General features: G+C 39.3%; 1 protein-coding gene across 1 annotated transcript in view; it reads right to left on the reverse strand.

Moving 5' to 3' along the window:
- Positions 1-697: 697 nt before the first annotated feature.
- Positions 698-12,995, reverse strand: part of kcnh1b (potassium voltage-gated channel, subfamily H (eag-related), member 1b) — a 45,804-nt gene continuing 33,506 nt past the window's right edge. The window contains exons 8-11 of the mRNA XM_063012906.1: positions 12,649-12,848; positions 12,073-12,325; positions 9,447-9,643; positions 698-1,561 (exon numbers count right to left, since the gene is read on the reverse strand). Of these exons, the coding sequence (XP_062868976.1) occupies positions 698-1,561; positions 9,447-9,643; positions 12,073-12,325; positions 12,649-12,848 (1,514 nt within the window). The remainder of the gene's footprint in view (positions 1,562-9,446; positions 9,644-12,072; positions 12,326-12,648; positions 12,849-12,995) is intronic.

Consider the following 12,995-nt stretch of genomic DNA (forward strand, 5'->3'; position numbering starts at 1 on the left):
AAAGCAGGTTAAAAAAGTATGGGGAGAAACAGATGGACTACAGTCAGTAACTGTAGAACTACGAAGTGCTTCTATATGGTAAGTAGAGCTGATAAAATGGACAGTGAGTGTAGAAACAAGGAGGTGGTTGTAATGTTATGCATGATTGGTGTAGATTCAAAGTCTAGAATACAGAGTGAAAATAAATGTAACGTTTGTGCTTTTTACTATTAACAGGTACCGAGAAAGCGTTTGCTTGAATTGCTTAAATGTTAAATATCTTCTGTGTTTAATTTAAGCCTGACCATTAACTTTTGCAGTTCCCAGTGTGACCATGACTCCAGACAAACACAAACATTTTTACTTCTGCTTTAAACACGTCTCAGAGAAGTTTTGACAGCTTGATGGCTGGAAGGTGAAAGTTTGGTCTGGGCTGAAATACTTCTACAGACAGTAACAGTAGACAGACAACAGCTTTTTTAAGACTTCCTCACTCTTGGTTAGAGACCGTATCTGGCTCTGGCAAGATGAAAATCAAGGCCACATTTCAGGTGCAGTGAATTCCTAGCATGACTTTTGATCATGATTGATTCCACACCTGCCCTTAAACAACACTTGTTTAAGCTTAAATGCTTAAAAGAGCTATTTTAACACTCACCACCATCATTCATCTTCACACACAGTTACAGTATCAGTGCCACACAGACTGGAACTAGTACTAGAACATTTCATTCTCCTTGTCTGAATCTGGCGTCCCGGGTTGTGATAACTCGTACAGACGTGCAGTCTTTCCTGAGGTCTTTCTTGCTTTAAGAAGTGTTAGCATCTCAGCTAGCTGAGCCTCCAACATGGCCATACGGCTACTCAGTAAGTGGATGTCTCCTTTCAGCTCCTGCTTCAGCTCTAGCACAGAAGCCTGAAGGCTGTATTCAGGAATGGGGTAGAAAGGTCGTTTCCCCTCCGCCTGCATGGGGCTGCGCTCCTGAGGGGTTCGGACGCTTCCTTCACCCACGTTATCCAGCCTTAGATCGCTCTTTGTAATGCCACTATCACAGGAGTCTGTTTTCTTTAGTGAAAGGTCGTCTTGCAGCTTAGTCCTGTCTGGAAGAGTCTCCATGGATTCAGCCTTGGAAACTGAGTTCCAGGAGAGTTCCAACTTTCCTGCGGCTTCCTTAAACCGACCACAAGTTTTAGGTTTAGTGGGTTCCGAAGATTTACTTATGGTTTTATTGGCTCCAGAGTCAACAGGAGCATCGAGTCTGGCTCTGTTTGAGGTCTGTGAGGAAGAGCAGGACGAGGAAGAGGCAACAGGAGCCGCTAGACTCTCAGTTACTGTGACAACACTGGATGAAGCGCTGACCTCATGGACCATGGTCTTTTCCATGTGGACTAACCCTCTCTCGACGTCCGCGTCTAAGTGACTGACTCTCGCTGCTGCCAGCCGAGCCTCCTTCTGTTGCCGGAAGCGCTGGAACAGACGACGCACCGGATGGTCGGCAGGGAGGTTGAGGGGAGCTTCGTCCTTCCTCTTCCGCATCTCTTCTTCCTCATGCTTCACATCGCTGATCTTCCGGAAGATTATCTGCAGATTGGGATCAAAACAGGAAAAGATCATGGTTCTTGTGTTTGTTGGGTGACTTGTAGAAGCTAAAACCAACATTTTTATTTTAATGCTAGTCTTGGAAATGTTAAAAAGTGTATGGGGCACTCAGGTGGCTCCATAGACTAAAAATTAATTAGCGACAGCATCGTTACACTGATTGTAGAGCACGTTAGACAGCAGTCTTGCCAGGCTGAACAACATGTATTTGTTAGAGAGGACGTGACAGGTACTGACTGTGTTCTCGTGTAAGTTTAATCCATTAGAAAAGCTGTACAAACAACAGAAGCCGCGCGTCTCACCGTCTCACCTAGAAACATGCTAAATGATGCGGAACACATTGCATGATCCAGTGTTTGCTGTCTGGTTAGTGACTGCTTTCTTAAGTCATCTATGTGTTCTAAAGCAAAGCATATTGGGTTCGATGAACCTTTGCTTGTTACGGGGCGGATCGCGCCTCGCCACTGAGGCGTCGGGTTTAACCCCGCACCTGCGGGAACTAAAAGTGAACCCAATTTGCAGGATGATCAACCAAGGTAAAAAATACTGTGGCTGAAAAGCCACAAAGAAAAGGGTGGCCAAAATAACAGAAACAGACAAAGTATAATGATAATAATAAAAAATAAATAAATTAAAATGATGATAATGATGATAATAATAATAATAATATAATAATTATTATAATAATAATAATATTAATGATGATAATATAATAATGATAACAATATAATTACAATAATGATGACAATTATTATAATAAGAATAATTATAATAATAGCAATAATAATAATAATGATGATTATTATTATTATAATAAAAAGAATTATATTTATAGCAATAATAATATTTATGATGATGATAATAATAATAATGATTATAATACTGATGATGATGACAATTATTATAATAAGAATAATTATAATAATAGCAATAATACTACTAATAATAATATTGATGATGATGACTATAATAATAATCTTTATGATGATAATTATTATTATAATAAGAATAAGAATAATTATATTAATAGCAATAATAACAATACTTATGATGATGATGATGATAATAAAGATGACAATTATTATAATAAGAATAATTATATTAATAGCAATAATAATAATAATGATGATTATTATTATTATAATATGAATAAAATAATTATAATAATAGCAATAACAATAATAATAATATTTATAATAATGCTTATTATAATAATATTAATAAGAACAATAATAATAGCAATAATAACAATATTTATGATGATGATAATATTGATGATGATTATTATTATTATAAGAATAATTAGAATAATAGCAATAATAATAATAAAAATAATATTGATGTTAATGCTTATTATAATAATATTAATAAGAACAATAATAATAGCAATAATATCAAAAATAATCATAATAATTGTATACAGTACTTTCGCAGTACTTCTCCACAGTACTTTTATTATGCTCAGCCTGCACTGGCTGTTTAACTGTCTGCTTCTATTTGCACCCTCATGAAAATAACCTTACGACCTGTTCCACAGTAATGCCAGACTTTAGTTCATGCTGCTTTGCTCTCTTGGACCCTGAATATCTTGTTATTATTGAGTAAAGAATGAATTAAAAAACGTATCCAGAAAGTTTACATTTTAGTCAATCAATATCTTGCAGTTAAAAAACTTCCAAAGCTAGAGGGGCTCTACAAAAAACGCTAATTAAAACATTGAAATTGGGACGTTTGCACCAGTTTCTGTCACCCAGTTCCATCTGCTCACCTTCTCACGATGGTTCAGCCTGTTTAGAAATGCAAAGGCAAGGCTTTGGTGTTAATGAGTTTTGTGTATTCATTAGCTTTTGCACACAGACCAACTCAGCCAGGCTTTGCTTACTCCAGAGGTCAGCGGTGGCTTTGCTTTCTTACAAATCTGCTTTTACAAAGCCAGCGTGTGTAAACAGAAATGGATCGATCAGCTTTTCTAGCTTTTCATGATTGGACAGTGCTGTGGAATCAGCACAGTTAAACAGTTCTCATGGCAGCGGTCTGTGGGGGTCATAATTAGATTCTAATATTTCACGGGTGTCAGAGCGAATGATGATCTTGTGGAGGGACACTTCAGATCTCGTGGCCTTTTCTAAAGCGCTGAAACGGCAGTGAGAGGTCAGAACAGAACTCGGTGCGTGCGTTTAATGGTGCAATCAATTCTTCCAAACACTGTGTGAACAACTAAAGACCCTGCAACCTAATTATAAGCTCTTCTGCTAACACCTCCTGCAGCTTTGTTTTCCTTACCCAACACTTGAGAATATTTTCCTCACTATAATGAGTTTCTGTTACCTTTTATTTTTAAATCAATATAAACCAGGATGATTATTTCAGGAACACACTCTATATGCATCGGCTTTTTTACTGGGCTACAAGCTTCGCAAAACAAATATTTTTTTTATCTCTAGCAAAACAATTGTTGCTACTTTCTGCATTTATTGGAAATACTGAAGCAGAAGCTATGACAAAGGTTTAAGATGACATTTCATTTTAGAGATATTTTTGTCTATCCAGTCGTATCGAACTACCCAGTTTCATTTTGCTTTCTCCCTACTGCTGCTGACCTTTACTGCTGACCGAGGAAAGGCGTGATTAACATCTTTCCACCTGCACGAAATGAGTTTACATGAGGTTCAGTCTCACGCATGGAGAGTCACGCACTGATCTCCATTATCCCTCGTCTCTGATGTAGGTGCGATCGATAAGCCAGCAGAGGTCGTAATTGCAGATGCCCAGCCTAACAGTAGCAGAGTTGAGATTTCAGCTCTGGTGTGTTAGCGTGTTATACCGTTTTAGAGAAAAAAATTGAGGGCCAGTCATTTATTCATTCATATATTTATTCATTGTTTGATTTACTTATCTTCAGTAACCGCTTTAATTTTATTAGAATGGAGGAGCCTTCCTAGAAAAACTGTCTGTCTAGTAACTGCATGTTTTTGGAGGGTTGGAAGACAGTAGAGTTACTGGAGGAAGCACAGATGAAGGACATGACAAAAAAAAAACATGCAAAACCTGTCCAGGGTGTTTTCTACCTTGATGCACCAGACACACTGTGACCCTGACCAGAACAAAGTGGTGGAAAAACAGACAATGGATCAGTAAAATCATTATGGCGAAATGACCGGTTTGACACATCTCTGAGCTATGGGTGTTCAAAGGCAACCGAGCTGAATGGTCAACAGCGACAAGCCACCAACCGCTGCTCAATATTACAATGAGCTATTAGTTGTCATTTTCCATTTCTGCTTTATAACCAGTAAGTATCATCAGGTAACTGAGGGCTGATTGTGTTCTCGAAGTAAAAAGGATTGTTAGATGTGTCCAGTCGCCCATCGCTTAATTTCACCAGCCAGCAGCAGGTTCCCACACAGAGCTGTGGAAAGTCCCGATATGCTCCATGTGAATCCCACAACACTGTATCATGCCTCCACCAGTTCCGGGAATCATATATCAAAACTGCAGCACATGACCACGTGACCGTGTGTGTTGGATGCTCAGCCAGGTTTGTAGCAGAGCTCATACACTCCACAGTGGTGAGCTAGTGCATAAGACCTTTGTGCCACATGAGCGCCCCCCGAATACGCTTATTTTAAAAGGGCACCACACTAAAGTCACTTGTGAGGTGGCTGGTAAGGGTAAAAATGTTCCCAACTTTGGCAGATGGATCATTTCCATATCAAGCTCGGATCAGAACACACCAGTCTTACAAATCCACTGCTCAAGCATAAAAGCCGGCTTATAATATATTATATAGCAGTAAAGGGAACCGGATTATGAAGGTTTTGCTGTGATATGAAACCCTGCACTGCACTGCTGGTTTCTAAAGGTCGTCTATGTTTCCTCTATTTCACAGTAAATTAGAGAAGCTGAGGTTAAAATGCAGAAATCAATACACACAACTGAGACCTTCAGGGATCATCTGCTGTAACACACAGGACACACTTCCTCCCTGGAAATATCCCAAAATTTCTCAATAGTAATGAGTGCTTTCTGTCTGTAGAATTCACAGTGTGGACGTGTGTTTCTGTGTCTTAATCCTCACCTCCAGTTTATTTTTCTTCTGTACTAACTTCTTTGTAGCGTCTACTTGCATATAAGTAATTGGCTTTTCTCCTTTTTATAAATCGCCTCTAGGTGTGAGGGTGAATTTAGCATGACCCTCACCAGAACAAAGGTGATACTGAAGATGCATTACTGAAAATATATATAAAAAACATACACCAATCAGCCATAACATTAAAACCACCTCCTTGTTTCTACACTCACTGTCTATTTTATCAGCTCCACTTACCATATAGGAGCACTTTGTAGTTCTACAATTACTGACTGTAGTTCATCTGTTTCTCTGCATGCTTTGTTAACCCCCTTTCATGCTGTTCTTCAATGGTCAGGACCCCCACAGGACCACTACAGAGCAGGTATTATTTAGGTGGTGGATCATTCTCAGCACTGCAGTGACACTGACATGGTGGTGGTGTGTTAGTGTGTGTTGTGCTGGTATGAGTGGATCAGACACAGCAGCGCTGATGGAGTTTTTAAACACCTCACTGTGACTGCTGGACTGAGAATAGTCCACCAACCAAAAATATCCAGCCAACAGCGCCCTGTGGGTAGCATCCTGTGACCACTGATGAAGGTCTAGAAAATGACCAACTCAAACAGCAGCAATAGATGAGCGATCGTCTCTGACTTTACATCTACAAGGTGGACCAACTAGGTATGAGTGTCTAATAGAGTGGAAAGTGAGTGGACACGGTAGTTAAAAACTTCAGCAGAGCTGCTGTGTCTGATCCACTCATACCAGCACAACACACACTAACACACCACCACCATGTCACTGCAGGGCTGAGAATGATCCACCACCTAAATAATACCTGCTCTGTGGTGGTCCTGTGGGGGTCCTGACCATTGAAGAACAGGGTGAAAACAGGTTAAAAAAGTATGTAGAGAAACAGATGGACTACAGTCAGTAATTGTAGAACTACAAAGTGCTTCTATATGGTAAGTGGAGCTGATAATATGGACAGTGAGTGTAGAAACAAGGAGGTGGTTTTAATGTTATGGCTGATCGGTGTCACTCTTGCAATCTGTATATGAAAGTGACAGGATAAAAATGTAGTAAAACTGTGATGGTTTGTGTGCGCTGTGGAAAACTGAATCGAGATGCAAACTCGACATTTCATATTTTTCTCAAAGGTCAGTTTTGTGTCCATGTAAAAAATCCTGGGTTATTAACTTGGCTCTTGACATCTACACAATTTCCCAGAGAATCGACTATAAACTAAACTGACGTTACACAACAGAATTTTATACAAGACACTGAAGTTCTGTGGCCACCATCTTCCACTAACACTGACCGACAGGGTGAGATTCCACACTTCCACACTTCTTCAATGTAAGAACGCTTAGGGTTAATATGATTATCGTCTTACAGGAGATAATGCTGTTGGTTTGTGGCTAAGAGGCTTAAAGGCTTTTTAACCTAAACAAACAAGGCTATTACTTTAATAAACTCAGCATCACCTAATAATAAGAGAAGCTTAATCATTTTTCCATTACATCTAATCATTTACTAATTTATAATCCTAATCTTTAATAGAAGTTGCGTGATTTAATCACTTAAAGCTTGGCAAAATAAAGATGTGGTCCAAAGTATACCTTATTATAATACCTTATTATAGCTTGTAACCTCTCAGTGACAGAATGACTAGGGGTAATTTGACTGCCACAAAAACACAAGTCTCTTAAATGTAGTGATAGAGTACAGAGAGTAGCCTGATCCTTCATAAATGTTAAAGCTCTCTGTTAGAATCTGTAGGATTGACTGTCGACCTTCAGTTGAGACTAAAGATACCTGCAGTACTTATGATGTTATTTGGGACCTTTTATGACTTTTTAATTCAGTTGTTTTTGAGCCCTTTAAGAAATTTTAGCAACTAAGCCACTGCTAGGTGGATTTGCCACTTTTAAGTTTGCTTTATTTGGAAATATTGGCTCTCAGCCTAGTTTAATGGAGTCAGATATACTTAAAACTGAGTGTAACCCATTTAATATTTGAAAAACTTAACATTTCAATAGTTAAAAATGGTCTCTGATAGAGGAATAGTGTTTCTGTAAAAACCATTAAGGTAGCTGCTTGACATAATATTTATATTTTATATGACTATTAAAATAAATAACTTCACATTATCAATTTTATTTGGAGAACTGGTTGACCAACTAGGGGGGATTATTTTTATATTCTGATGCCATACATGTTGGAAAACTTTGTTCAGAAAACAACTGAGCTGATTTTTTACAGGCACTGTGGCTCGGTGGGTAGCAGTCGCCTCACAGCAAGAAGGTCCTGGGTTCGATCCCCAGGCGAGGAGTGAGTGAGTGATTTTTCACAAGTTTAATGATCTAAAATCATTAAGTGTAAGAAATAACCAACAATAGAGGCAATAGAGGAATCTGAAATGGCCAATTACTTAGTTACACTATTGTATACTGCATACTATTGTTGTGTGGCAGTTCCACAAAAAGTCATAAAAAAAAAACATGCCAATGCTTTTCTAATGGAAAAAAGTCCTGTACCCGCCCTCATCCCACAGGAAATCAGTGTTACATGGATTTATTTGCATATTGTAACATATGCATACTGGCTCTAACTGGTACCAGATAAAGCACTCTGGATGTGTGCTTACATTACAGAAAAATAATGAACAACTGAGTGGTGTAAAGTGACCCCAACAAAAACAGCAGGGCCATTACCATCCAAGGGGTTATTATTTTTCCAATACCTGCACATCTGGAGTGCTTTAATATACAGTATGTGACACTAATACATACAGTAAACAGGTTTGTTTGCATTATACCAAAAGTGTGAAAGCATGCTTACTAGTGATCTCAGACTTTCAGACGCCTCTGTATATATCATATGCAATAACAGAAAAGCAATCACTGATAAATAAAAAGTTATTATTTCAGCACTATAGAGCTTCAACTGTGTGTGACAGTATTGTTCTTCTGCTGCAGATGAAAGTTTGGATCCTGCAGCTCAGTGGAAAAGTGCTCACACAATAAGAGTGGACATGAATTTTAATTACGCTGTATCCAGTGAGACCCGGGCCTGTGTTAGACAAAGCTGATCATCACCAGGAGAAGATAAAACAAGTGGTTACTATTGTCAAGAGAATGTTTATAGTGCATGATCGTTATTTAGAGGCCAATAATTTTATGCTGATGAATTCGGTGCTCAGCAGGAACAGGCAACAGTTTAGCTCACCAAATTCCAGATCAGTCTCAGGAGTAAACAATGCCCTGATTACTGCTGTAGTTTGCACAGATTTGAAAAAATAACAACGTCATAATGATGCAACACAAGTTTATCATCCACTGGATAACTTATACATGTGATTGCACTTTTATTAAGGAATTTAAAAGCCATATTTATAGGTGTAGGAAGATGAAATAGCTCTGATTTTACCAAATAAAGCACAAATTTTCTCAAGGCAGTCACGGTAGTCAAGGCAGTGGGTAGCACTGTCGCCTCACAGCAAGAAGGTCCTGGGTTCGATCCCCAGGTGGGTCCGGGTCCTGTCTGTGTGGAGTTTGCATGTTCTCCCCGTGTCTGCGTGGGTTTCCTCCGGGAGCTCCGGTTTCCTCCCACAGTCCAAAGACATGCAGTCAGGTGAATTGGAGATACAAAATTGTCCATGACTGTGTTTGACATTAAACTTGTGAACTGATGAACCTTGTGTAATGAGTAACTACTGTTCCTGCCATGAAGGTAACCAAAGTGTAAAACATGAAATTAAAATCCCAATAAAAAACAAACAAACAAACTCACCCTCTTCCTCAGATTGTAGGTGAGAACCAGGTTTCGAGCAAAGTGGTTGGAAAAGGCCGTGTAGAACTCCAGCACTTTCTGTAGGGCGTCGCGCTTGATGACATGAAGGTCACAGTAAGTAAGAGCGCGGACGTTAGCGCAGGCTTGTGCTAAATTCACTTCCTTCCAGAATACATCTCCAAACACATCACCTTTTCCTGAGGGAGAGAGTGAATATAAAAGAGGCTCGGTTCATTTCCTCATGGATTCATGGATCACAAGAAACTAAACGTGTACTAAATGTCAGTTCGGTTCAGTTTAAATAAGTCATGTTTATGCATTAAATGAAATGTTAATGTGCTTTACCATATGTCATGTCAAGTACTTAACTAAAAAGCGCTATAAAAAAGTAAAGTTTAACGGCAGCTAATTAACCTTTATGACGGTACATGTCGTATCAGCAACACTACAGCAGCAAGAATAAAGGAAATCAGCTTCATGCTACAAAATTGATCTATTTAAATCAATAATTAATTGTGCACAATTACTATATGTATTGACCGCATTTCCAAAGGCAACTTAAAGGCAATGCATTGGTGTTTTTAAACTAATATCTATTTACAGCTTTGGAGCATATAAGCAACACACACATTTTTCGATTTATTTAAGCACCTTGCTTTATTATAGGTGCACTGCAGCTTTTTTGAGTCTCATTTTAACCTCATTACTTCCCACCACCTTTCATTGATGTTTTATTTTTGTTAAATCAATAGTAGCAGTGGTAGCTTAGTAGTTAGGGTACTGGACCAGTTATCTAAAGACCACTGGTTCAGGCCTCACCAAAGTCAAGTCGCCACTATTAACATTTATTTGTCTGGACTGTATTTTGTCACAACTGACATCAATTTTAAAGGTACCTTCTCCCAAAGTCTCCCAAAGTCTGCAGTCATGGTCTGTTATGAACAAGTCTAGCTCTTGGTTAGGTGAGCTCCTCACAAAGTAAGTAGGTTCACCACCACATTTAAATTCCGTCTGTATTTAGTAGAAAAATGCATTTATTTTAGGAGCCTGTATGCAGCAGTGTAAACGTGTGCAACATAAAAATCAACATCTGAGCCACATAACATTAACCAGCATGCAACACTCATCTTCACCTCAATCTCATTCTATTTTATATCAAGAAATGACAAAATACTATTTAACCGTAGGGAGAAAGCGGTTACTTTGCAGAGGATATAAAAGAGCATCGAGATGTGCGGCATGTAGAAAACAATTTCAGTGCTGGCTTAAGGGTGTTATAAATGCATTCGTTGTTTTTGTTTTCCATCTCAGCGATAGTAAACCAAAGGGTTTAATCTTCAGATAAGAAGAGCTCTCTGAGCACTGCTTACATTTAGCAGGTTATTCTCACTATTGTCTTCACAGTACTGGAAGCAGTTTCATTCTAACTGGGTCCAGTTTATTCATAGAGACCACAAGAGACTGCAAGGCCTAACCTCATATATTTAATTAAGTATAACACAAATTGATTCAGTAATGAGGTGATGAGTCTGATTCAGATGTGTAAGACTGAGACCTCTGGGAGGTTTTTCTTTGAACTGTGAAGAATAGTGTGAAATGTAAACACTGAGAGTTTCCTCCAGTAGAGCTTAAGGGTTTCATTATCTCTTTAAGAATCACACTGTACGAAGACAGCTGCTTATAAAGAACCTAATGAACCAGTACTTAATGAGGAAAAATAATTCAAGTAAGGAAAAGTATTTGTTCTCACCACATCTCATTAGGATTCTTTTTATGACGGGCCCAGTGAGCAAACTGGTATACCACACAGTCAACGGTGATATGGACAACTCTTCTAATGTTTAAGTTCTATGTTTTATAGATATACGTATATATAGAATCAATAATATATAATAAATGCCGCCCAGGTGGCGCAGTGGGATATTCCGCTAGCGCACCAGTGCTGAGATTCTGAACTCCTCGGCTGGGCGCCATCTAACAGGCATAATTGGCAGTGCCTGAAGCAGCCATGTTTCTGCTAGGACGGGATGACCGGACTATGTGGGTGGGGTATTCAAACGCTGTGTAAGGACCCTGATTATCAGATAGAGAGGCGCCTGTGCAGAACACATGGGTGAAAAAGGGTTCCGCTAAGGGCAGCAATATACCCACCTCGACTGCAAGTCTCAAGGAAGACTGCAGGGATCCCCCAGCAGTGGAAGACAAACTGACTACGCAAAATTGGGAGAAAATGGGAAAAAATGGATAAATAAAATAGAAAACATGCTTTGAGAGTTTGAGAAGTTCGGTGTGGAAAAACCTCAGTGGCCTGCACTGACCTCAAACTCACTACCTTTGAGATAAATTGGAATGTTGATCGTGAGCCAGACATTCAAGTCCAACATCAGTGCTCTGACTTAATGAGCACAAATTCCCACAGAGACACACTTATTTTTAAAAGCTTTTCCAGTTTAGAGGCTGGTAGCTGCATGGGAGGAACCAATATTAATTCCTGTGAATCAACAAGCTTACAGTCAGGTGTCCGCATACTTTTGGGTCAAACTTTTAAACGTAACTGTAAATAATAAAAAAACAGTATGTATTTTATGCAACAGTGATTACCGTGATTCAAAATAAGCATACTTACCCAAGATGGCAACCACCTCATCATCCTGAATGACCTCTAAGGATCCAGACACCACAAAACAGAGGCTGTCCACACTTTCTCCGGCATGATAGATGAGGTCTCCCGGCGCACTGTGGATGGTCTGGAACTCCATAGCGAGAGCTCTCAAACACCCATCACTAGCCAAGCGGAAAGCAGGGTGCTCCTTGAACACCTTCCTGTTGAGATGGACACAGATATCCGCTCGCATATCCTTCGGGCAGATCTGCAATACCTGGAAAAAAGGAGGTCAAGAAGTAATCCTTCACTGTATGTTCCTGATTGTAATAAGGGAACTGAGATAATGGATAGGATAGACTTTGGTTTAAAATCATTTGGTTGAAATGTGAGTGATCCTAAATAAAGTAAGACAGGCTTCTTACAGCTGTGATTTTCAGAGATGTTTGAAAGTTTTGAATAACAGTTGAGGAGCGATCTTGAACATGTCAAGCACATTTTTCATTTTGCTACGGATGTTATTGCAACGAGAGAAAAAATGACCCATCATGACAAATGACTCTGGATGGCTTAAGTGCTGCTGTGCCTGGCGCCAGGTACCTTGTCAGTGTCGATTCCTCTGGACATGGACCAAGTGGAAACAATGTAGTCCATGACTCTCTCACTTAGCCCCTTAGGGACCTGGTAGAGCTTCAGGAAATCTCTCACACTGTTCAGCATCTCGTGGTAGCGGTTGGTGTTGGCGTACATCTGCTGGAAGATGGTGGTCACGTTACCGAAGATGGTGGCATAGAGAAGGGCTGAGGTGACACAAACAACGACGAAAGAGCATAAATAATACGTCTTTAAGACAACATGAAGAAACAGTATTCTCACTAATATCAAAGCCAGATGTTGACTTAAAATTGGATATTAACATTTGCAATTTATCAACAGGGTTGTTTTTA

Source organism: Trichomycterus rosablanca, chromosome 17 (assembly GCF_030014385.1).
Source record: "Trichomycterus rosablanca isolate fTriRos1 chromosome 17, fTriRos1.hap1, whole genome shotgun sequence".
Lineage (NCBI taxonomy): Eukaryota > Metazoa > Chordata > Actinopteri > Siluriformes > Trichomycteridae > Trichomycterus > Trichomycterus rosablanca.